This window comes from Salvelinus sp. IW2-2015, linkage group LG23, assembly GCF_002910315.2.
Source record: "Salvelinus sp. IW2-2015 linkage group LG23, ASM291031v2, whole genome shotgun sequence".
NCBI lineage: Eukaryota > Metazoa > Chordata > Actinopteri > Salmoniformes > Salmonidae > Salvelinus > Salvelinus sp. IW2-2015.
Genome location: NC_036863.1, coordinates 11,377,095 through 11,402,103, shown reverse-complemented (window position 1 = coordinate 11,402,103; position 25,009 = coordinate 11,377,095). Strand labels below are relative to the sequence as shown.

Here is a 25,009-nt window from a genome sequence, read left to right as displayed (position 1 = left end):
CTGAGTAAAGGGTGTGAATACTTATGTAAATGTAATATTTCAGTTTTTTTTACATTCTAAAAACCTGGTTTTGCTTTGCCATTTAGGGTTATTGCTTGTAGATTGATGAGGGGAAAATGTTTTTTATCCATTTTAAAATAAGGCTGTAACGTAACAAAATGTAGAAAAAGTCAAGGGGCTGAATACTTTCTGAAGGCACTGTATTTTTATGAATATCGCTATCAGTATCTCTCTCACTCACCCACCCACTATCACAAATGTGCAATGAGATGGCGGAAGTAGGGCTGTGGCAGATGCGGCCGAACACCCTGGTCTGCTCACTTTTGATGTTCAGATTAGGAATAGTGGCCTAACTGAAATCTGTACATGTACTGTAGGCCTATAACCTCTCACATGTATTCTAATATAATAATAACTCCTGCAGAAGTAAGTATATCCTTGCAGTAAAATGATACACCAAATGTACATTTCGTCTCAGGAACAGGAGTGGAGAAATATGATTTCTTTATTTCTGCATCCAAGACAAACTGAAATCTTATCAGAAACATGTTTTATCATCTTCACAGCTTTTCATTTCCTTAAAACCGGTCAAACTGATGTAATTTGGACATTTTGCACAGAACAAATATTTCTGCTGTTATTGCATTTTCACCCCGGTCCCTAAACGTCCTCCCTCAATGAGAGAAGCAGAAATGAAAGAAAACTTTATCAATGTCAACTAGATCCTACTGAGCACCGCTTTATTTAGTATTCTAGGGCAACAAGTTAGGTCAGAAAATAAGCTGCATGAATCTAATTATAGGAAAATTGACTAAGAAATAGCCTGCCAAATGTTGGAAACTATATGGCGAAAAATATAAAAACTAGGCAACAAAAAAACTATTATCCTGCACATCCTGTGAAAGAATTGTTCCACCGTCCCTGGATGTGCATAGAACATGTTCAGTACTTCCGCCCCACTAAATCACCTCAGAGACCCAGTACGAAGAGCTATAGTGTTCGGCACTGGCTGGAATCAGTCCTCTGCTGGCAGGGTGGGCGGCTGGTCTGACAGCCCCATAGAGACCAAGTCTTGGGTGTCTGGCTGACCAAGCGATGCCGGCTGGACAGGGGAAAGGTGGACACCGTGAGGTACGCCAGACAGGACGGCAAGAGACCTCTACTTTCCCCGTTGGCGTTAACACGCGCCCCCACCAAAGCTCTGGTCCCCGTAGGGGGTAGCCCACAGTGGGCTCGTAGGCACTGTAATGGCCCAGGAGGCTGGAGCCAGGGCTGTACCTGGGGGTGGAGGACACTTGAGACATCCTGGAGAGGAGAGGTCAGCAGGGAGGGATATGCAGACTGGAAGGGAGGAAGGAAACAAGAGCGTCAGTGTATTGGTCCGAGGAAAAGGAGCTGGACCCCCCTAAAATGTAGCCAATAGAGCTGGCAGTTACATTCTAAATCAGATCTGCTGTGTTCAACAAGATGTGTGTAGGATGGACAGAAGGAACACACGCTCACTTTACATGCTACACACACACAAATACAAACACATGTGAGGTTGAATCTCACAGCAGTGTAACTCCTCTCAGCTTACACACACACACAATACCAATTGAAAGAGGAAGTACAACACAGGCACACTAATGGAGAATGGAACACCTGATCCATTTTTGTGGTAGTCACAAACGTGCACATTTGATAGGCTACATAACTACACGGCTGACAAGGAAATCCATTTGCTGCCAATGGAATTTTTGCTAATGCATAAATCAAAATCAACTCAAACAAACCCCTGTTGCTGTAGTTATGTAGTTGCTATAAACATAGTCTGCAGGTTGGGAAGACAGCTGGCCTAGTAGGTGCAATACATTGGAGGGGGTTAAAAAGTATCATAGCATCAGTAGTCTTGTCCACCCATGCTCTTTTACATGGAACCGGGCTTAAAGACAGTCGGTAACCAACGTTAGATTTACGCTTAGCCAGTTACATCATTGCAATAAGCTATTACTGTACAGTAGACTACATAAAGTAGGTTCTCTCTCACCTTCGAAGTCTTCACTTTTCTGCAGTGTCCAAAACGCAAATGTAGCTTCTGCGTCGATGTCAAACCAATATTTATTTTGCGCTTATCTATATGTGCACATTATATATAACATATTCCACCTTCCATCAAGATATCGGTAAAGTTGCCGTATCCTTAAACTGTGTACATTGCATGCATTTACAGTAGCTAGGTCTAATTTCGTTTTTAAAGTATTTTAGACTTGGTGACGGGATACTCATGCACACGCTCGTCTATAGTCCAAATTCGCGCCTATTTATTGCACAACTATACAACCCCAAATTAGCAGCAAGCATGTTAACATTTGTAGCTCTTTCACATTGCCTACGTTTAGCATATTAATTAAGTTTATGGTTTTATAAAATCATTGAGGCATGAATGCATGTAGGCTTATGTGGAACTTTTGAAGAGACAAAACGGACACAATGGTCAATTATGAGAGCTGTTCAGTTTATTCTTGAAATTGTATTGCTTTTCTAAAATGGGATAATTGCCTCGTCTTGCTGCCTTTTTGGGTCAATTAATTATGAAACTCAATATTGAAATGCCAATTGAAAGTCATACAATTTCACAACAAAAAAGCCTGTACTAACAATATGTATACTAAACAAAAACATAAATGCAACATGCAACAATTTAAAATATTTTGAGTTACAGTTCATTAAAGCAAATTAGTCAATTATAGTACATTCATTAGGCTTAATCTATGGATTTCAAATGACTGGGAATACAGATATGCAGCTGTTTGTCACAGACACCTTAATAAATAAATAAAGTAGGGGTGAGGATCAGAAAACCAGTCAGTATCTGGTGTGACCACCATTTGCCTCATGCAGCGTGAGTTGATCAGGCTGTTGATTGTGGCCTGTGGAATGGTGCCCCACTCCTCTTCAATGGCTGTGCGAAGTAGCTGGACATTGGTAGCTGGACAATGGCTGTGCGAAGTAGCTGGACATTGGCGTGAACTGGAACACACTGTCTTACACGTTGATCCAGAGCATCCCAAACAAGCTCAATGGGTGACAGGTCTGGTGAGTATGCAGGCCATGTAAGAACTGGGACACTTTCAGCGTCCAGAAATTGTGTACAGATCCTTGCAACATTATCATGTTGAAACATGAGGTGATGGCAACAGATGAATGGCACAACAATGGGCCTCAGGATCTCATATCGCTGTGCATTCCAATTGCCATTGATAAAATGTAATTGTGTTCGTTGTCCATAGCTTATGCCTGGCCATACCCTAACCCCACCATGGGGCACTCTGTTCACAACATTGACATCAGCAAACCGCTCGATCACACGATGCCATAGACGTGGTCTGCGGTTGTGAGGCCGGTTAGATGTACTGCCAAATTCTCTAAAACGACGTTGGAGGCGGCTTATGGTAGAGAAATTAACATTAAAGTCACTGGCAACACCTCTGGTGGACATTCCTGCAGTCAGCATGCCAATTGCACGCTCCCTCAAAACTTGAGACATCTGTGACATTGTGTTGTGTGACAAAACTGCACATTTTAGAGTGGCCTTTTACTGTCCCCAGCACAAGGTGCACATGTGTAATGATGATTAATCAGCATCTTGATATGCCACACCTGTCAGGTGGATGGATTATCTTGGTAAAGGAGAAAAGATCAGTAACAGGGATGTAAACAAATTTGTGCACAAAATTGGAAAGAAATAAGCTTTTTGTGCATATGGAACATTTCTGGGATCTTTTATTTCAGCTCATGAAACATGGGACCGACACTTTACATGTTGCGTTTATATTTTTGTTCAGTATACATTTGTACATAATGAAAATGTTATGAGATACTCCAATATTTTCTAACATAAATTGTTATTGCTAGCTATATGGAGTGGGATGAGCTTCTTTCTTTGTCATTGTACAAAAACATTGCTTATTTCATATGCCGATAACAGTAGCCTAGGTAGGCGCATTTTGACACAGGTCACATTGCTTTTTTGCTCATAATGATATCGGTCTGGAGAACTGGACCTACATCGGTTTTTACAAAATGTATGTTGTGCACAAAATAAAAACTTTTTGAGAAGTAATTTAACTTTCACAATATTCATTATCTTTCAATCAAATGTTTCTAGGAGTATCATTTTGAACATACAAATTATTTTAGAACTGTTTCTGATTGAGGCTGGCACATGAGTAGGCAAGTAGAATGGCAGTGTGACATGACCAGTCAAGGAACATCTACCAGCACATTGTATGTTATTGAGACTCATTCAATATTTTCAGAGTAGGGGATAAGGGGCTGAGTGGGGAACAGGTAATCGATTCACATACACAGCCTTAGACTTCACACATAAATAATGATAAAATATATTTTTTAATCATTTTGGAAACCAAGCTTTGCCATCAAAGATAAATGTAGGGCAAACTATGCCCTCACCTCTCATAAAAAAACACTTTATCTAATACTAACTCACTAAGCTGTTTTTTAAATGAAATATACTGACTTTCTTCTGTCTAGCTAAAGTTTATGTGAGTAAAAATATTCTTTGGGGGGGCTTTTTTCATTGTGATCAAGGGCCTTGTGGTTGTTGTTGTTGTGATCCAGGGCCTTGTGGTTGTTGTTGTTGTGATCCAGGGCCTTGTGAGTTGTTGTTGTTGTGATCCAGGGCCTTGTGAGTTGTTGTTGTTGTGATCCAGGGCCTTGTGAGTTGTTTGTTTGTTGTTTGTGATTCAGGGCTTTGGTGAGTTGTTGTTGTTGTGATCCAGGGCCTTGTTGTTGTTGTTGTTGTGATCCAGGGCCTTGTGGTTGTTGTTGTTGTGATCCAGGGCCTTGTGAGTTGTTGTTGTTGTTGTGATCCAGGGCCTTGAGTTGTTGTTTTAAGTCCATCCAGAGGGAAGGGCTTCTTGTCTCTGTGATTGGTTGCTGTGGATGTCTCTGTGACAGTGAGCAGGAAGTGTAGCTGTCTGTTCTATATTTTGCTGTTATTTCGTGTTACATTGCTCTCCTCTTTTCTTTTTATCTGTCTCTCTCTCCCTCCTCTCTCTCTGACTGTCCTTCCAGTGTTAGGAGAAGAGAGAAGTGTGTGAGTGAGCATGGAGCACGGAGACCACCGTGCTAAGGGCCAGAGGGAGAATGAGGGGTCGTAGGTCAACGCTGGAGCTGACAGCTGGATGGAGGGAATAAAAAAGAAATGAAGAAGGTTGTCTTATGAAGGACAGAATAAAGGGTCAGATGCAGGGGTGAAAGTAAGGTGGTCCAGTACGGCGTCCCAGCAAAATAAATAGTGGGGGTACGCCGTACTGGTAAAACATGAGCCTATCACAATAATTAAAACCAAATGTCAAGAAAACTGGAGGCTATTACACCACTATTTATCATTAGGCTACCACATGTCAGAGGCATGAAAAATGAGTGAATGGACAAGTAAACGGTTGGTATAGTCTACGCCCTAACATGCAATGTGGTTAGACACCGAGACGCACGCGGACAGTAGTGGATACATAAATTCTGGCCTAATGACAAAATGTCATTACACTTTGTGGTGTTTGAGTAACAGATGTCTCTTTCCATTCACCACTGCTTGGAGGTTGGATATATGTTTCTAGTGAATGAACGTGCACGGGTAGCCTAGTAAAGGAGCCTCTTTGAAGTGACTAAAAACATCAAGACTGGTTGTGTTAATGCCACAATAAAATGTAATACATTTAAAGAGTTAAATTATAAATCTTTACGACTAGGCCCACAGAGATCCTACTGAGTTAATAGGGATTCTAAATGTAATTCTATGATTAAGCATGTGCACACATAGGAGGTCCCGTACTTTCACACCTGGTCAGATGAGGAAGAAGAGAACCCCAGTGCGCCTTTGGACGTAAACATAATTTTTTGGTAGCACTTACTTTACGGTACTGAAATGACCAGGTATTACTTAAAAATAGACGGTAACATGTTAATAACACAGTATTAATGATTTACGTGCTCGTTTGTTGAGGATTGATTAAAACAAGCACAACTGGTTATCATTAGGTAACAAGTAGTTACCAATTGTGTTGAATAAGTACCAGAAAGTAACCATTGATACCACATATTTTTCCTAGTAAACACCAAGTTAATACCAGAGGAAAAAGTACTGTAAATACTGTAAAAAAAAAAAAAAACTATTGTAAAATATTGAACGAGGAAGTCACGTGCATACTCTTTGTGCTTGTCACATTCTACGTTTACATTTGACATTTTAGTCATTTAGCAGACGCAACTTACAGTACTGAGTGCATACATTTTCATATATTTTTTTCTCCCTATACTGGTGCCCCGTGGGAATCAAACCCACAACCCTGGCGTTGCAAGTGCCATGCTCTTCCAACTGAGCTACACAGGACTTCCTCTACACATCACTTACTTGCAAGTACAGTACCTTCAAAATGAAGACAGAGTGTGTGCCCACAGTACAGTGCGTGGGATAAATTCCATTTCAATTCAGTCAATTATAATGGAATTGACCCCAACCTTCGTAGAGTGTATGTGAATTTTTGTTTGCACAATTCCCAAGTTATTCCCAAGTTAGATTTGAGGATTCCCAATTTTGTCGCTTATTCCCTTCTGATTCCAGGAATCTTACAACTGGGATTTCTGGCAAACTTGGGAATTTTGGGAAAGTTACCGGAATTTTGCAACTCCGGTCACACTGTTGAGATGGGATAATATTGTTACGAAGAAGGTTAAAATGATGTGAAATAGTATTTTTTTTAAAACAAAATTACAATACTTAAAAGGCACTTTATTCATAGAATGACCCATATAGCAATGTAAAGGATGTGTGTTTACCTCTACAGCTCTTTCCGTCCCTCTGCAGCATCCCAGTCACACAGCTACACACAGCTCCCATCCCTTTACTGGTGCAGATCTGCTCACAGCCCCCGTTCCCCACCTCACACCAGTCCGACTCTAATATACACAAGTACACACAAAATTGTGAATCGCACACATACTGCATGCATACACTAAGGCGACATGTCTGCATCACATACATGCACGCACACACACACTAGGGCAACACTGATCTGTACCTCTCCTTCTGATGGGTCCTACAGTGAGGATCTGCTCCTTGTGATTGCTGTAGTCCGTGTACATCCTCCTGTTGTGGGGACAGTTCTACACACACTCACACACACACACACACACACACACACACACACACACACACACACACACACACACACACACACACACACACACACACACACACTTGTATTAAGCTGGCATAACATAGCCATTGTAAGCTTAGCTATTCTAAGCATGCTTCACAACATGTTAGATTTGTTATCATTTGCCGCTTATAAAAACTGGACAAAGATGAAACTGGTTTAATTCAGTGTTCATCTCCATGTTCAGGGTCTCCTCACCACTTTGCAGGCATTGATCTCGTGGTCACACAGCGACACGTCACAGTGGAGGTGGACCTCGTCATAGTCCCCAATGAACTTGAAGACTGTGACGTGGAAGCGGCAGGTGAGGGACACCCCATTCTCAGCCATGCCTATGGTGTTATCCTTGATGTTGGGACAACTTCATAGATAAAGAAAGAGAAGTTAGTGTGGTCCTTTGTTTTCGTACAATACAACCTAACGTCTGTTCCTAACGTCTGTCCATCCGTTTGTCTGTCATTTGAGCAATTTATAGGGGATAGGGTGCTATTTTGGCTGCAGACATGTGGTATGTTATTTTGAGCCTACCCTCTTTCTATGATGATGTAGCGGAGCCGGTCGCTGCTGTAGCGGGACGGCGTGGCCCAGCACATATTGACGATAAGGATGAGCTGGTTCTCGTCGGCCCCCTCCACAAACACCCCCACGAAGAGGATGTCCCGTGTGCTCAGCACCACCTCGCCCTCGCGGTACGGCTGGTGGTACGACGAGTTCTTGTACAGTGCCATCTTAGTGATGAAGTTACCCTCCTGGGTGGGGAGGGTGAGGTTGATCACACTGGAGAAAGGGTTTAGGGAGAGAGAGATATGGGAAGGGGGAGAGAAGGTGAGGGATATCATTGAGGGATATCATTGAATAAACTCTATAACAAGTCAGGCCATGGAAAACATTGGTCTTGTGTGGAGCAGTACTTTTCTGTACATGCATGCACGGGCTACACGGAGAAGTATCGCTTGAGACCAACGGAATGCTATAACGTTGCGGATAAAGTTGTAATGACACAATTTCATGTGTACAACATGAACATACAACGAGCATGAGAAGGTATATCACTGGTGGGCAAGTTTCTCCAAACCAAGTGAAATCGCAAAAAAAAAGTGTCTGGACATTTCTATAACATGCCAAATACATTTTTGGGAAAAAAAAGGGAAAAAAAGTGAACTTGTCCTTTAAAGGCCTAGTGCAGTCAAAAACTTGATTTCTAGTGTTTTATATACATTTCCACACTATGAGGTTGGAATAATACTGTGAAATTGTGAAAATGATAATGCCCTTTTAGTGTAAAAGCTGTTTAAAAAGACTGCCTGAAATTTCAGCCTGTTTTGGTGTGATGGAGTTTTGAGCTACCTGGTGACATCACCAGGTGGTAAATTAGTTAATAGACCAATAAGAAAAAGGGTTCCAAACCTCTCTGCCAATAACAGGTAGTTTTCAGTTTTCCCCTTCCAACTCAGACCACTCCCAGACAGTCCTAGTAAAATTCTTCCTTGAGAAATTAGTCTTTGCCAAGAAGCTATTTTAGTTTCTTTTGACCATTTTAATTGAAAACAATCACAGTAGGGTTGAAAAATTCCGCTAACTCTCCCAAAATTCCCAGGAAGTTATGATTTGAGGATTCCAGATTTCCTGCTTAGATTTCCCTTCTGATTCTTGGAATCTTCCAACTGGGATTTTTGGAAAACCTGGGAATTTGGGGAAAGTTGAGAAAGAGTAGGTCCTCTAACCTGAGCATGGGCCTAAGCACGGTCTCCAGAGATATCTTGAGGTCCAGCTCGTAGGCGCAGGAAAACTCCACGTTGATGGTCTTGTCCCTGGTAATGATGTTGCCAGTGTTGTTCACGCTCTCAATCCACACCGTGTTCTTGTACATGATGTGTGTGCTGTTGGACTGGTAGAAAATATAAATGGCAGATATGCAGGACAATAAACATCATTACAGTAAGTATAGTATGCCTATTGGTCGGGGAAGAGAGTTCATCAGTAACATGGAGCCCTACTGGCCCTTGCGATAGGAAATGACAGGTCTACCCTATTGGCTATACAGTTTCTCACCAATAAAATTAAGTCCTATTGCCCCTTGGGGATGAGTCACAAGCCTACGGCATGTGTTTGCCACCAGTAGGTGGAAGTAGCACTAACCACTGCTCCAGGATCAGATATTTTTCAATCCCCATAATGACTAGTTATGATTAAAGGTAAAATAATCTGACTACAGATCTGTGGCAACCTTTACGATACAGCCACGTGGCCCCTGGTGTTGTTAATGTAGAAGGAGATCACTGATATAGGGTCAGATATACAGTTGAAGTCGGAAGTTTACAGACACTTTAGCCAAATACATTTAAACTCAGTTTTTCACAATTCCTGACATTTAATCAGAGTAAAAATACCCTGTCGTAGGTCAGTTAGGATCACCACTTTATTTTAAGAATGTGAAATGTCAGAATAATAGTAGAGAGAATGACATATTTCAGCTTTTATTTATTTCATCGCATTCCCAGTGGGTCCGAAGTTTACATACACTCAATTAGTATTTGGTAGCATTGCCTTTAAATTGTTTAACTTCGGTCAAACATTTCAGGTAGCCTTCCACAAGCTTCCCACAAAAAGTTGGGTGAATTTTGGCCCATTCATCCTGACAGAGCTGGTGTAACTGAGTCAAGTTTATAGGCCTCCTTGCTCGCAAACGCTTTTTCAGTTCTGCCCACAAATTTTCTATAGGATTGAGGTCAGGGCTTTGTGATGGCCACTCCAATACCTTGACTTTGTTGTCCTTATGCCATTTTGCCACAACTTTGGAAGTATGCTTGGGGTCATTGTCCATTTGGAAGACCCATTTGCGACCAAGCTTTAACTTCCTGACTGATGTCTTGAGATGTTGCTTCAATATATCCACATAATTTTCCCGCCTCATGATGCCATCTATTTTGTGAAGTGCACCAGTCCCTCCTGCAGCAAAGCAACCCCACAACATGATGCTGCCACCCCCGTGCTTCACGGTTGGGATGGTGTTCTTCAGCTTGCAAGCATCCCCCTTTTTCCTCCAAACATAACGATGGTCATTATGGCCAAACAGTTCTATTTCTGTTTCATCAGGACAGAGGACATTTCTCCAAAAAGTACAATCTTTGTCCCCATGTGCAGTTGCAAACTGTAGTCTGGCTTTTTTATGGTGGTTTTGGAGCAGTGGCTTCTTCCTTGCTGAGCGGCCTTTCAGGTTATGTCGATATAGGACTTGCTTTACTGTGGATATAGATACTTTTTGTTTTGCACTTTTCGCACCAAAGTACGTTCATCTCTAGGAAAAAGAACGCATCTCCTTTCTGAGCGGTGTGACAGCTGCGTGGTCCCATGGTGTTTATACTTGCGTACTATTGTTTGTACAAATGAACGTGGTACCTTCAGGCCTTTGGAAATTGCTCCCAAGGATGAACCAGACTTGTGGAGGTCTACAATTTTTTTTCTGAGATCTTGGCTGATTTCTTTTGATTTTCCCATGATGTCAAGCAAAGAGGCACTGAGTTTGAAGGTAGGCCTTGAAATACATCCACAGGTACACCTCCAATTGACACAAATGATGTCAATTAGCCTATCAGAAGCTTCTAAAGCAATGACATCATTTTGGGGAATTTTCCAAGCTGTTTAAAGGCACAGTCAACTGAGTGTACGTTAACTTCTGACACACTAGAATTGTGATACAGTGAATTATAAGTGAAATAATCTGTCTGTAAACAATTGTTGGAAAAATGACTTGTGTCATGCACAAAGTAGATGTCCTAACCGACTTGCAAAAACTATAGTTTGTTAACAAGTAATTTGTGGAGTGGTTGAAAAACGAGTTTTAATGACTCCAACCTAAGTGTATGTAAACTTCCGACTTCAACTGTATTATCACACCCCTAAAAATTAAGGTCAGGTTTTAATAATTATCCACTGATCCTAGATCTGTGGTTAGTTACCTGTACGATGGAGCCGCAATGGCCCTTGGTGTTGTTGATGTGAAAGGATATGAAGTCCTCTCCCTCAATGCCGGGGCAGTGCTGGTCGTTGATCCTCACGTCCTCGCGCTCGAAGCCCAGCTGGAAGAGCTTACACTTGGAGATGGACACCTCCATCTGGGCGTGCTTACACGTCACCTCTGCCTGGATGATGTCATCCTCGTCTAGTGGGAAAACACAGGGGTTGAAAATCATAAGACTACGGTAGCTAACTTGAATACAGTTGCTAGACTTTGGCTTGGGTCGTGTTCAAACTTGAATCAAATCAAATCTTATTTGTCACATGCGCCGAATACAACAGGTATAGATAGACCTTACAGTGAAATGCTTACTTACAAAACCTTAACCAACAATGCAGTTTTAAGAAAATACCCCCCCAAAAAGTAAGAGATAAGAATAACAAATAATTAAAGAGCAGCAGTAAATAACAATAGCGGGGCTTTATACATGGGGTACCTGTACAGAGTCAATGTACGGGAGCAACGGTGTCGAGGTAATTGAGGTAATATGTACATGTAGGTAGAGTTATTAAAGTGACTATGCATAGATAATAACAGAGAGTATCAGCAGCGTAGAATGGGGGGGGGGGGGCAATGCAAATAGTCTGGGTAGACATTTGATTAGATGGGCTTGGGGGTAGAAGCTGTTTAGAAGCGTCTTGGACCTATACTTGGCGCTCCGGTACTGCTTGCCGTGCGGTAGCAGAGAGAACAGTCTATGACTAGGGTGGCTGGAGTCTGACAATTTTTAGGGCCTTCCTCTTACACCGCCTGGTATAGAGGTCCTGGATGGCAGGAAGCTTGGCCCCGGTGATGTACTCGGCCGTATGCACTACCCTCTGTAGTGTTTTGTGGTCAGAGGCCGAGCAGTTGCCATACCAGGCAGTGATGCAACCAGTCAGGATTCAAGTAGTTCTGTCCTTGAGCTGTTCTTGTCTATTAATATTCTGTATTATGCAGTGTTTAATGTTTTGCGTGGACCCCAGGAAGTGTAGCTGCTGCTTTCCCAACAGCTAATGGGGATCCTAATAAAATACCAAATAGTACTCCCATTTCATGCCTAATGAACACGACCAATGTATTCTTGTAAAAGGTTTGATCAAAATAAGACTGAGCTGGATAAATAAATTATTAAGATTAAAAATAAACAGAGATAAAATATATATTTATCCTGTATAGCCTAACGATTACCACCACCACCCCCTCCCTCCCTCCACACACTCACCCCCAGCGTTGTTGGGCAGCTCGGGGCAGCCACACAGGTCTCCCCCGTTTTCCTGCTCACACGTGTTGTTGGTGCAGATCTCTCCTGCACAGGGGTCGTAGATCCATTCTGCTAAAGACAGATCCAGGCAAAATGTTAGCTGTCACACCACCTCATCCAACCAACTGTACTGACTGTTATTCTTGAAGAGCCTAATGCTATGTTTTATAAATGTAACAAACATTTTCCTGCAAACCCCCCAGACATTAACACATGCTCCAAGCTCAAGTTACCCGTATATAAAGTGCCTTCAGTATTAATACCCCTTGACTTATTGCACATTTTGTTGAGTTACAGACAGAATTTAAAATAGATCATATGTATTTTTATCTCACCCATCTAGACATTATACCCCCATAATGACAAAGTAATTTTTTGACATTTTTGCAAGTGTATTGAAAATGAAATAAAGTATTAACACCACTTGGCTATGATGTTCCAAATTGAGCTCAGGTGCATCCAATTTCCTTTGATCGCCTGGAGTATGCAAAAAGTCATGTGAAAGACAGACCATAAGGCAAAAGATTCTGTGGTCTGAGGAGACAAAAATGTTCCTTAACTGTGCACAACTCATTACCTGTCTAACAGTCTAACACCATCCCTACTGTGAAGCGTGGTGGTGGCAGCATCAATCTATGGGGATGCTTTTCAGCAGCAGGGACTGGGAGACTGGTAAGGATAGAGGGTACAATGAATGGAACCAAATACATGCAAATCATTGATGAGATGATGATTCAGAGTGCAAATGACCTTAGACTGGGGCGAAGATTTACACTGAACAAAAAATTAAAAATATAAATCCCATGTTTCATGAGATGAAATAAAAGATATCAGAAATGTTCCATATGCACAAAAAAGATTTCTCTCAAATTTTGTGCACAAATATGTTTACATCCCTGTTAGTGAGCATTTCTCCTTTGCCAAGATAATCCACCTGACAGGTGTGGTATATCAAGAACATGATTAAACAGCATGCTCATTACACAGGTGCACCTTGTGCTGGGGACAATAAAAGGCCAATTTAAAATGTGCAGTTTTGTCACACAACACATTCTTTGTTGCCAGATAATTTTATGTTAATTTCTATACCATAAGCCTCCTCCAAAGTTTTTTTTGAGAATTTGACAGTACGTCCAACTCGCCTCACAGCCGCAGACCACTTGTATGGCGTCGTGTGGGCGAGCAGTTTGCTGATGCCAATGTTGAGAACAGAGTGCTCCATGGTTATAGTATGGGCAGGCATAAACTACAGATAATGAACACAATTGCATTTTATTGATGGCAGTTTGAATGCACAGAACTACCGTAACGAGATCCTGAGACCCATTGTCATGCCATTCATCCGCTACCATCACCTCATGTTTGAGCATGAGAATGCATGGCCCCATGTCGCAAGGATCTGTATACAATTCCTGGCTGCTGAAAATTTCCCAGTTCTTCCTTGGCCTGCATACTCACCAGACATGTCATCCATTGAGCAGGTTTGGGATTCTCTGGATCGACGTGTACAACAGTGTGTTTCACTGCTACAACATTACACAGGCCACAATCAACAGCCTGATCAACTCTATTTGAAGGAGATGTAAATGGTGGTCATGCTAGACTGCATGAGGTAAATGGTGGTCACGCTAGATACTGACCGGTTTTCTGATCCACGCTCCTACTATTTTTACAGGCATCTGTGATCAACAAATGCATATCTGTATTCCCAGTCATGTGAAATCCATAGATTAGGGCCTAATGAATTCATTTCAATAGACTGATTTCCTTATATGAACTGTAACTCGGTAAAAAAAATGAAATTGTTGCATGTTGCATTTATATTTTTGTTTAGTATATGTTCCAACAGGACATTGACCCCAAGCATACAGTCAAAGCAGTCCTAGATTGGCCCAGCCAAAGCCCAGACTTGAATCCCATTGAATATCTGTGGAAAGACTTGAAGATTGCTGTTCACTGCCGCTCCCCATCTAATTTAACAGAGCTTGAGAAAACCTACAAAGAAGAATGGGAGAAAATCCCTAAATCCAGATGTGCAAAGCTGATACAGACATACCCAAGACGACTCAAAGCTGTAATCGCCGCCAAAGGTCCTTCTACAAAGTATTGTCTCAGGGGTGTGAATACTTATGGAAATTAGATTTTTCTATATTTTATTTTAAATAAATTTGCTAACATTTCTAAAAACATGTTTTCAATTTGCTATTTGTGTAGGTGGGTGAGATTAATTTTGAATTCAGGCTGTAACAACAAAATGTAGAATAAGTTAAGGGGTTTGAATAGCTTCTGAAGGCACCGTAGCTCAAGTTTGAAACAATGAAAGCCATTGCACAATATGTTTGTGTGTTACATCGCCCATTGGTAGCATGTACAGTTTAGTAGGAACAATAATGGTCGAAGGACTTACCCCTGCAGAACTCTTAGAGGGAATATTTTTTTCAAAGCTATAGAACTGTCTTCAAGGTCTACATTTTAATTTTTGTTTCTTAGAGTGTTCTAAATATTATTTTATCAAACTGCACAAATTGGTACATATTCACCCTTGTGCCTCCCTTTGTAACCCTCCTCCAGAAAGCCATTCTTTCACCATGCCCCCATGACCGTCCCCATCCCGTGCCCTTACAGCAGTTCTCCTGCGCGATCCATTTTGTGGTGAGCGTGCCCAGGGAGCGGCAGGCCTCGCCGTAGGCAGCGAGCGAGCCGCACACCTGGGCCTTGCGGTGGTTGTAGCAGCCGTCCAGGTAGCAGGACTGGTAGAATGGCCTGGGGTCCAGCAGGCCATGGCAGGGCTCGAAGAAGCCCTTCATTTGGGTGAGCTTCTGGCACCCCTCCTCGCCCTGGAGGCCAAGCACGGCCGTGTTCTCGCACGACTGGGCCAGTGCCACGTACTGGGTCTCGTCACAGCTGGGGAGAGGGAGAAGAGATGGTAGGTAGAGGTTGAGATGGAAAGATCCATCCACGCTTTTGAATGCACAAATCTGTTTAAACTAGCACCACAACATTCTCTAGAAATCCTAGAAGATTCTGGACACTGCCAAATAACCAGCAAACAAGTTTAAAAACAGCTTGGAGGAAGCAACAAAACCCTAGGTGTGATAAGCAAAAACATTTAAAAAAATGTTACTGTCAATTTAACGACTGTCTATCTCTTCCATGTCACCACGTCCCATGCCTCCTCTCCTATTCACCTATTCTGCATGCCATTGGTCTTCCAGCTCTGGGCCAGCTCCAGGGCGCTGATGGCTGGCTTCCCGCGGGAGGTGATGTAGTCGTCAGTGGGGTCTCCGTTGAAGTTGCCACAAAGGCCACACACCTGAATAATAATAATACATAGCTCTTTTATAGCTCTCACAGTTATTTTCTAAAACCTAAAGACGCTTTACAATAACCATATAATGCATTACATAAAGCTTATATAATGCTCTACAACCATAAGGAAAACAACAAACCTTGTTTTGCAGCCGCTGGCCCATGGTGATACTAAGCGTGTTGAAGCGGTTGTAGCGCACCTGGATGTCCTGTGGTGTGTCGATGACCAGGAAGCCCTCCGACGTGGAGACGCGTGTCATTAAACCCGTGACGAATGGCACCGATACGGGCGTGCCGTTCACCTGGTTAGGAGGAGGATGAGAAAGCGGAGATTCATGCGTGCATTGACATGGTGAGACTTTAAGTACACATACAAAAATAACTATACACATAACTCACCATCTAACTTCAAACTAATACAAACACACACATTTCCCATGCATTCTTTTCATAATAAACATTATAAAGTGATGCTAATACTCATCCATCCATTTATTAATTAATCTATTAATCTATCAACCATCCATCTCCATCACTCTTTTCTCCTCACTTTCACAGTGCTCCCGGAGATCAGTATATTCTCCTCGTTGATATAGAGGTATGCGTGGGAGATGGTGGTGAGGTTTGGCGTGCTCCACTTGTCGAAGTTGGCGATGAGCTGGAAGGAGAGGTCAGGTAGCTTGTGGCAGTTGGTGGACAGCACGAAGGAGCAGGAGGCAGGCAGGCGCAAGGACGCCCCGTCAAAGGTCCTGAAGACGCCGCCGCCGGATGCCACGCAGTGCTGCGAGCGCCGGGCAAAGCAGCCGCGCACACCGTGGTGCAGGGCACACTCCTCCTCGGCCTTGCAGCGGCGCGGGTCGCACTGGATGAGGTTGCGGCCGATGCACTGGCAGCGCTTGGTGCAGTCGCCATTCCAGAACAGTTGTTTGGGCTGGCGAAGAGAAACATAAGTTATGACAATACAGTGCCTTCAGAAATTATTCATACCCCTTGACTTTTCCTAAATGTTTTGTGTTACAACCTGAATTCAAAATGGATTACTTAAAAAAATATATATATCTACACATAATACCCCATAATGACAAAGTGAAAACATGTTTTTAGAAATGTTTTCAAATGTATTGAATATGAAATACAGAAATATCTCATTTACCCCTGAGTCAATACTTTGTAGAAGTACCTTTGGCAGCGATTACAGCTGTGACTCTTTCTGGGTATGTCTCTAAGAGCTTTCCACACCTGGATTGTGCAACAGTTGCCCATTATTCTTTTCAAAATTCTTCAAGCTCTGTCAAATTGGTTGTTGATCATTGCTAGACAACCATTTTCAGGTCTTGCCATAGATTTTCAAGTAGATTTAAGTCAAAACTGGGTCATGCAGGAACATTCACTGTCTTCTTGGTAAGCAACTACAGCGTAGATTTGGTCTTGTGTTTTATGTTATTGTCCTGCTGGAAGATGAATTTATCTCCCAGTGTCTGGTGGAAAGCAGACTGAACCAGGTTTTCCTCTAGGATTTTGACTGTGCTTAGTTCCATTCCGTGTCTTTATCCTGAAAAACTCCCCAGTCCTTAATGATTACAAGCATACCCATAACATGATGCAGCCACCACTATGCTTGAAAATATGGAGAGTGGTACTCAGTAATGTGGCAGGTAGCCTAGTGGTTAGAGCGTTGGACTAGTAACCGAAAGGTTTCAAGATCAAATCTCCAAGCTAACAAGGTAAAAATATGCCGTTCTGCCCCTGAACAGGGCAGTTAACCTACTGTTCCTTGGCCATCATTGAAAATAAGAATTTGTTCTTAACTGACTTGCCTAGTTAAATAAAGGTAAAATATTTTTTTTTTCAATGTTTTTTATTGTATTTGCCCCAAACATAACACTTTACATTTACATTTAAGTCATTTAGCAGACGCTCTTATCCAGAGCGACTTACAAGTTGGAAATAAGGCATTTATGAAAGCAACTATTCTCTGTTATAAATACAGTTCTTACTGAATGTGTCAAAGAGCACTGTTTCCACCCGGTTTCGAACCGGGGACCTTTCGCGTGTGAAGCGAATGTGATAACCACTACACTACAGAAACTGCTGCTGCTGAATACTTTGTATTCAGGACAAAAAGTGAATTGCTTTGCCACATTTATTTGCATTATTACTTTAGTGCCTTGCTGCAAACAGGATACATGTTTTGGAATATTTGTATTCTGTACAGCCTTCCTTATTTTCAATTAGGTTAGTATTGTGGAGTAACTACAATGTTGTTGGTCCATCCTCAGTTTTCTCCTATCACAGGCATTAAACTCTGTAACTATTTTAAAGTCACCATTGGCCTCATGGTGAAATCCTTGAACGGTTTCCTTCCTCTCCGGCAACTGAGTTAGGAAGAACGCCTGTGTCTTTGTAGTGACTGGGATTATTGATACACCATCCAAAGTGTAATTAATAACTTCACCATGCTCAAACGGATATTCAATGTCTGCTTTTTTTTACCCATCTACCAATAGGTGCCCTTCTTTGTGAGGCATTGGAAAACCTCCCTTGTCTTGTGGTTGAATCTGTGTTTGAAATTTACTGCTCGACTGAGGGACCTTATAGATAATTGTATGTGTAGGGTACAGAGATGAAGGAGTCATTCAAAAATCATGTTAGACATTATTATTGCACACACAGTAAGTCCATGCAAATTATTATGTGAGTTGTTAAGCACATTTTTACTCCTGAACTTATTTAGGCATGCCATAAAAAAAGGGGTTGAATACTTATTGACTCAAGAAATTCAGCTTTTAATTTTTAATAAAGGTATAAACACTCAACTTTGACATTATGGAGTATTGCATGTAGGACAGGGACACAACATCTAAATGTAATCAATTTTAAATTCAGGCAACAACAAAATTTGGTAAAAGGCAAGGGATGTGAATAGTTTCTGAAAGCAGTGTATGTGCAGTTTTAATGTTTCAATATTTAAACCTCTAGGTGAGGATTTCAAAGGCCATTCCATTCCATAATGTTCAGTTCACACAACAGACAATTAATTGCATTAAGTAGTGTCTGTGTACTCTCACCAAACATAATTGAAATCTCAAGCTAACTACCCAGCATACTGGGAGCATTCCCAGAACATTAGCTAAGATCCCCATTAAGCACTAGTTGGGTTTTTTATCTAACATTAAGATGATAACATCCCCAAAACATTCTAATAATGTTTTTGATGAAAATACAAAATAAAAATGTTTTAAATAAGATATCCTTGGAATGTTCTCCTGACATTCACTAAAATGTTGTGCACATCTGTAACAACCACCACAGAACCTTGCCCCAAAGTTCTCATTAGGTTTCCAAGAAGTGTAAAAATAATCTACCAGTAACATTTTCCCAGCCAACCAAAATTTGTTCTGTGAAAGTTTCCAGCAAATTTTCTCAAAACACAAAAACTGTTTAGTCATGATGATCATAATGATCATAATGTTTTTATAAAACATTCTCCTTATGTTGCAATAACTTTCCCAGAACACATTTAGTCTGTTCCTTAAAGGTTCCTGATTTCTCATTAGGTTGTGGGAAGAGTCTGTTGGGAACATTGTGGGGACATCACAAAAGATATGTTCCCAAAACACAAAAAACTGTTGAGTTGTGCAGATTATACAATGTTTTGTTTAGGGTGCAAAAAAACAAGACCAAATGTTTTATGTTCTTTAAAAGTTCGTAAAACATTTCTTTAGGTTGTGGGAACATTGTGGGGATATGACAAGAGATAGTTTTAGTGTTATGGGAACCGATCCAGATGTGCTGACATTAACATTATGTTTGTATCAGTGTGCACAAAATACGAATTTAATGTTGCAAAAATGTTGACAGAAAATCCTTTGAGTTATTTAAAGGTTCTCAAAACATTTAATAACAGTGTGTTATAAGAGATTTACAGTTTGGGAACAGTACATTATAAGAGATTTGCTTTGTTGTGGTAACATTCCTAAAAATTAAAGCTAGGGTACACAGAACATTCCTATAAGAATGCTGACATAACACCTAGTCTGGACCAAATAAAGACATCCTCTCTTTCAGTAGAGTATATCTGTGCCTCAACTTCACTGTTGTTTTGTTTTTAAAGAAACATGGTTAAAAAAATATGTGGGATTGGACCTGCAATGTTAGGATCTCCAACCAGATCATTAACCCTCTTCACCACCAGTGGATATCACCACCAGTGGAGAGAGACTACTGTCTGTGTGATTGACTCACCTCATAGTACTTGCCGTCCGTGTAGCAGCCACAGTTCTGGGGCAGGATGCAGCCTTTGCCGTTGAGGACGTAGCCCTGGTCACACTGACAGCCCTCCACACAGTCCTGGGTGCACTCCCTCTGGCCTCGGGCTGGGGCGCACTGCGGCTGGCACACTGACATGCAGCCAGAGTAGTGGCTGTTGGCTGGGCACGTCAGCACTGAGGAAGGAGACAAATAATCATGTCCTCAACGAAGATGTGGGTTAAGTCCAAAATGGCACCCTATTCCTTATGTACAGTAGTGCACTAGACAGACATGATAAACCTTTTTCTATTACCTGGCACTGGTACTCTGGACAGATTACAAGTCTGGGTGCATTTAGTGGATGGTAGACGCAGAATAGATATGAACAAAATATTAGTTAGCTGTTCATGTGACAATGTATGTCATTGTATAGGAGGGGTTACATAAAGCTCCTGCTTGTGATTCATCTCTTCCTTAATAATATGACTGAAAACTCCATGTAACATTTGTGAAAGTATAAGTTATTATTATCTAGTAGGCTATTTCTATTGAAGTGTAGTCCCATGTGAGCCTCAATTATTATTGTGCTCACCACAGGGCGTGTCACTTCTCCAGCCTAACACGCGCACCCCCTGGGTCTGGCATGTGCTGGTGTAGATCTGCAGCCAGTTGCAAATAGTTTCTGGGGCGCCCTGGTCCAGGCACGTGTCCTGCAGACAGCTCTGGTAAAAGAACGCTGGCGACACCTTGCTGTGACAGCGTGCAAACACACCACCGCGGTCCGCGATCAGCCCGCACAGACGCACTGCCTCGGGCTCCACAAATACGTACAGCCCGTCACCCAGGTGGAATCGGATTCCCGTGTAGCCCCCGCCTTCAACATTGATGCCTCCTCCCTCGACATTTTGTGCCCCACCTTCTACGTTGACATCCGTGACAAGGAGAGGGGCGTCGACGGCGCCGAGGCCTCTCTCGACCAATCCGCAACGTGGGCACGAGTCGCCGCAGCCTACCTGGCAGAAGGTGTCCCGATCGGCCCAGGCCATGCCCCAGTCGTTGGTGGTGAAGGTGGGCGGAGACGAGAGTGGCATGCCCTGGCACAGGCCGCAGGTTGCGTTGTAGAGGCGTCTGGGCAGCGTGAGCAGGAGCAGGGTGTTCCAGTCAAAGGCTACCTTCAGGCCAAAGTCCGTCTCCAACACCAGCTGCATGCCGAAGGTGAAGATGTGGACCTTCCCTGGTCCCAGCTTCAGAGGCAGGTATAGACGCTCCTTATTCACCTAGGAGATAACATGAGAGAGAGTCATGGCTGTGTGTCTGTGTGTGCAGGGACGCTGTATAGGGGGGGAAAGTTAAGATGATTCTAAGGGCCTGTGACTGACAGGGGCCCTGAAAAATTATTAGAACATGAGGTTAATAATTTAATATTGATTTTTTTTTACCTATCATCATTAATATAATATTTTATTTACAATGTACTAATAAAACGAACGGTTTATTTTTCTTTTCTTGTTTTTGGCTAAAAGTAAACATCCAGAGAGCCTCTGTTTACATGAAATGGTTCGGTCCTGCCCCCAAACCGGGCGGGAACGGTACTTGCTAGCAGTGAGCTGCGAGTGAGGAGTATCATGTCTCGCTTCCTAAAGAAAAATCTGGCTTCCAAAAACGAAAAGAAAGACAGGAGAGAGAAAAGGGCGACAACATGTTTCGTTTTTAATTTAATTTATTTTTACAGGGACAGTGCACATTAATCAACGTTTCAGTAAAAATTCCGGTTTTAGCCAGCCAGCTAATTTTCAACCGCAGTCCATGGGCAGGTTATAATGTGTCACCCAATTTTTCACAAAGGAAGGTGGGTGTAGTCCGTGAGTGGTGGAAATTAACCTGTTAGCTTAGTCCATAGTGAAATATGCTACTTTTGCTCCCCTAACATTAGTTACTTAATATTTTCACAGAAAAGTGAGTGTTTACATATCGCTCCTCTTTTAGTCACATTTAAACAATGCAGGCAAACCTTTAGCAAGCTAGTCATACTAAATCAGGAATGCTGGCCTTCTAGGCAGAGTTCATCTGTCCAGTGTCTGTGTTCTTTTGCCCATCTTAATCTTTACTTTTTATTGGCCAGTCTGAGATATGGCTTTTTCTTTGCAACTCTGCCTAGAATGCCAGCATCCCAGAGTCGGCTCTTCACTGTAGACGTTGACACTGATGTTTTGCGGGTACTATTTAATGAAGCTGCCAGTTGAGGACTTGTGAGGTGTCTGTTTCTCAAACTAGACACTCTAATGTATTTGTCCTCTTGCTCAGTTGTGCACCGGGGCCTCCCACTCCTCTTTCTATTCTGGTTAAAGCCAGTTTGCGCTGTTCTGTGAAGGGAGTAGTACATAGCGTTGTACTTGATCTTCCGTTTCTTGGCAATTTCTCACATGGAATAGCCTTCAATTCTTAGAACAAGAATAGACTGAAGAGTTTCAGAAGAAATTCTTTGTTCCTAGCCATTTTGAGCCTGTTATCGAACCCACAAATGCTGATGCTCCAGATACACAACTAGTCTAAAGAAGGCCAGTTTTATTGCTTCTTTAATCAAATGCATGCTTTTCAACCGTTCGCTGCCTGCACCCGCACGCCCGACTAGCATCACCACCCTGGACGGTTCCGACCTAGAATATGTGGACATCTATAAGTACCTAGGTGTCTGGCTAGACTGCAAACTCTCCTTCCAGACTCATATCAAACATCTCCAATCCAAAATCAAATCAAGAATCGGCTTTCTATTCCGCAACAAAGCCTCCTTCACTCACGCCGCCAAACTTACCCTAGTAAAACTGACTATCCTACCGATCCTCGACTTGGGCGATGTCATCTACAAAATAGCTTCCAACACTCTACTCAGCAAACTGGATGCAGTTTATCACAGTGCCATTCGTTTTGTTACTAAAGCACCTTATACGACCCACCACTGCGACCTGTATGCCCTAGTCGGCTGGCCCTCGCTACATGTTCGTCGTCAGACCCACTGGCTCCAGGTCATCTACAAGGCTATGCTAGGTAAAGTGCCGCCTTATCTCAGTTCACTGGTCACGATGGCTACACCCACCCGCAGCACGCGCTCCAGCAGGTGTATCTCACTGATCATCCCTAAAGCTAAAACCTCATTTGGACGCCTTTCCTTCCAGTTCTCTGCTGCCTGCGACTGGAACGAATTGCAAAAATCTCTGAAGTTGGAGACTTTTATCTCCCTCAACAACTTTAAAAATCTGCTATCCGAGCAGCTAACCGATCGCTGCAGCTGCACATAGTCCATCTGTAAACTACCCACCCAATTTACCTACCTCACCCCCCATACTGCTTTTATTTATTTACTTTTCTGCTCTTTTGCACACCAGTATCTCTTCTTGCACATGATCATCTGATGATTTATCACTCCAGTGTTAATCTGCTAAATTGTAATTATTCGATTTATTGCCTACCTCATGCCTTTTGCACACATTGTATATAGATTCTCTTTTTTTTTTCTACCATGTTATTGACTTGTTTATTGTTTACTCCATGTGTAACTCTGTGTTGTCTGTTCACACTGCTATGCTTTATCTTGGCCAGGTCGCAGTTCCAACGAGAACTTGTTCTCAACTAGCCTACCTGGTTAAATAAAGGTGAAATAAAATAAATAAATAAATAAATAAAAAATCAGCAGACAGTTTTCAGCTGTGCTAACATAATTGCAAAACGGTTTTCTAATGATCAATAAGCCTTTTAAAATGATAAACTTGGAATAGCTAACACAACTTGCCATTGGAAAACAGGAGTGATGGTTGCTGATAATGGGCCTCTATACGCTTATGTAGATTTTCCATAAAAAATCTGGCGTTTCCACCTACAATAGTCATTTACAACATAAAAAATGTCTACACTGTATTTCTGATCAATTTGATGTTATTTTAATGGATAAAAAAATGTGCTTTCCAAAAACAAGGACATTTCTAAGTGACTCCAAACTTTTGAACGGTAGTGTACATACATACACACACACACACACACACACACACACACAGTCAAAAGTTTGGACACACCTACTCTTTCAAGGGTTTTTATTTATTTGTACTATTTTCTACATTAACAGTGAAGACATAAAAACTATGAAATAACACATATGGAATCATGTAGTAACCAAACAAGTGTTAAACAATCAAAATATATTTCATATTTGAGATTCTTCAAATAGCCACCCTTTCCCTTGATGACAGCTTTGCACACTCTTGTCATTCTCTCAACCAGCTTCACTTAGAATACTTTTCCAATAGTCTTGAAGGAGTTCACAAATATGCTGAGCACTTGTTGGCTGCTTTTGCTTCATCTGCGGTCCAAATCATCCCAAACCATCTCAATTGGGTTGAGGTCGGGGGATTGTGGAGGCCAGGTCCTCTGATGCAGCACTCCATCACTCTCCTTCTTGGTCAAATAGCCTTTACACAGCCTGGAGGTGTGTTGGGTCATTGTCCTGTTGAAAAACAAATGATAGTCCCACTAAGCGCAACCCAGATGGAATGAAGTACAGTTGAAGTCAGAGGTTTACATACACCATAGCCAAATACATTTAAAACAGAGTTTTTCACAATTCCTGATATTTAATCATAGTAAAAATTCCCTGTCTTAGGTCAGTTAGGATCACCACTTTATTTTAAGAATGTGAAATTGTCACGACTTCTCCCGAAGTCGTTGCCTCTCCTTGTTCGGGCGGTGTTCGGCGGTCGACGTCACCGGTCTTCTAGCCATCATCGATCCATTTTTCATTTTCCAGTGGTTTTGTCTTGTCTTCCCACACACCTGTTTTCAATCCCATCCATTACCTCTTGTGTATTTAACCCTCTGTTTCATGTCTTTGTCAGAGATTGTTTTATGTCAAGTGTTGTTTCTTGGTGTATAGGTGCGCGACGGGTCCTCGTACCCATGTTTATTTTATGTATGTAC

General features: G+C 42.0%; 1 protein-coding gene, 1 long non-coding RNA gene and 1 other non-coding gene across 3 annotated transcripts in view; all 3 read right to left on the bottom strand.

The window, feature by feature from the left end:
- Nucleotides 1-487: 487 nt before the first annotated feature.
- Nucleotides 488-2,289, bottom strand: LOC139022875 (uncharacterized). The gene is made up of 2 exons (XR_011473942.1): nt 2,030-2,289; nt 488-1,341 (listed from the first exon to the last, which is right to left on the bottom strand). It is a non-coding gene; the product is annotated as an uncharacterized lncRNA (long non-coding RNA).
- A 187-nt stretch (nt 2,290-2,476) lies between these two features.
- The window catches only part of tecta (tectorin alpha), a 47,106-nt gene continuing 24,573 nt past the window's right edge, over nt 2,477-25,009 (bottom strand). The window contains exons 12-25 of the mRNA XM_023967424.2: nt 20,637-21,321; nt 20,039-20,238; nt 16,344-16,724; nt 15,934-16,095; nt 15,673-15,797; nt 15,108-15,388; nt 12,446-12,556; nt 11,183-11,385; nt 8,948-9,111; nt 7,752-8,000; nt 7,422-7,584; nt 7,086-7,170; nt 6,844-6,963; nt 2,477-5,185 (exon numbers count right to left, since the gene is read on the bottom strand). Of these exons, the coding sequence (XP_023823192.1) occupies nt 5,082-5,185; nt 6,844-6,963; nt 7,086-7,170; nt 7,422-7,584; nt 7,752-8,000; nt 8,948-9,111; nt 11,183-11,385; nt 12,446-12,556; nt 15,108-15,388; nt 15,673-15,797; nt 15,934-16,095; nt 16,344-16,724; nt 20,039-20,238; nt 20,637-21,321 (3,033 nt within the window). The 3' untranslated portion in view covers nt 2,477-5,081. The remainder of the gene's footprint in view (nt 5,186-6,843; nt 6,964-7,085; nt 7,171-7,421; nt 7,585-7,751; nt 8,001-8,947; nt 9,112-11,182; nt 11,386-12,445; nt 12,557-15,107; nt 15,389-15,672; nt 15,798-15,933; nt 16,096-16,343; nt 16,725-20,038; nt 20,239-20,636; nt 21,322-25,009) is intronic.
- On the bottom strand, nt 17,810-17,882 carry trnav-cac (transfer RNA valine (anticodon CAC)). Its single transcript has one exon. It is a non-coding gene; the product is annotated as a tRNA-Val (tRNA).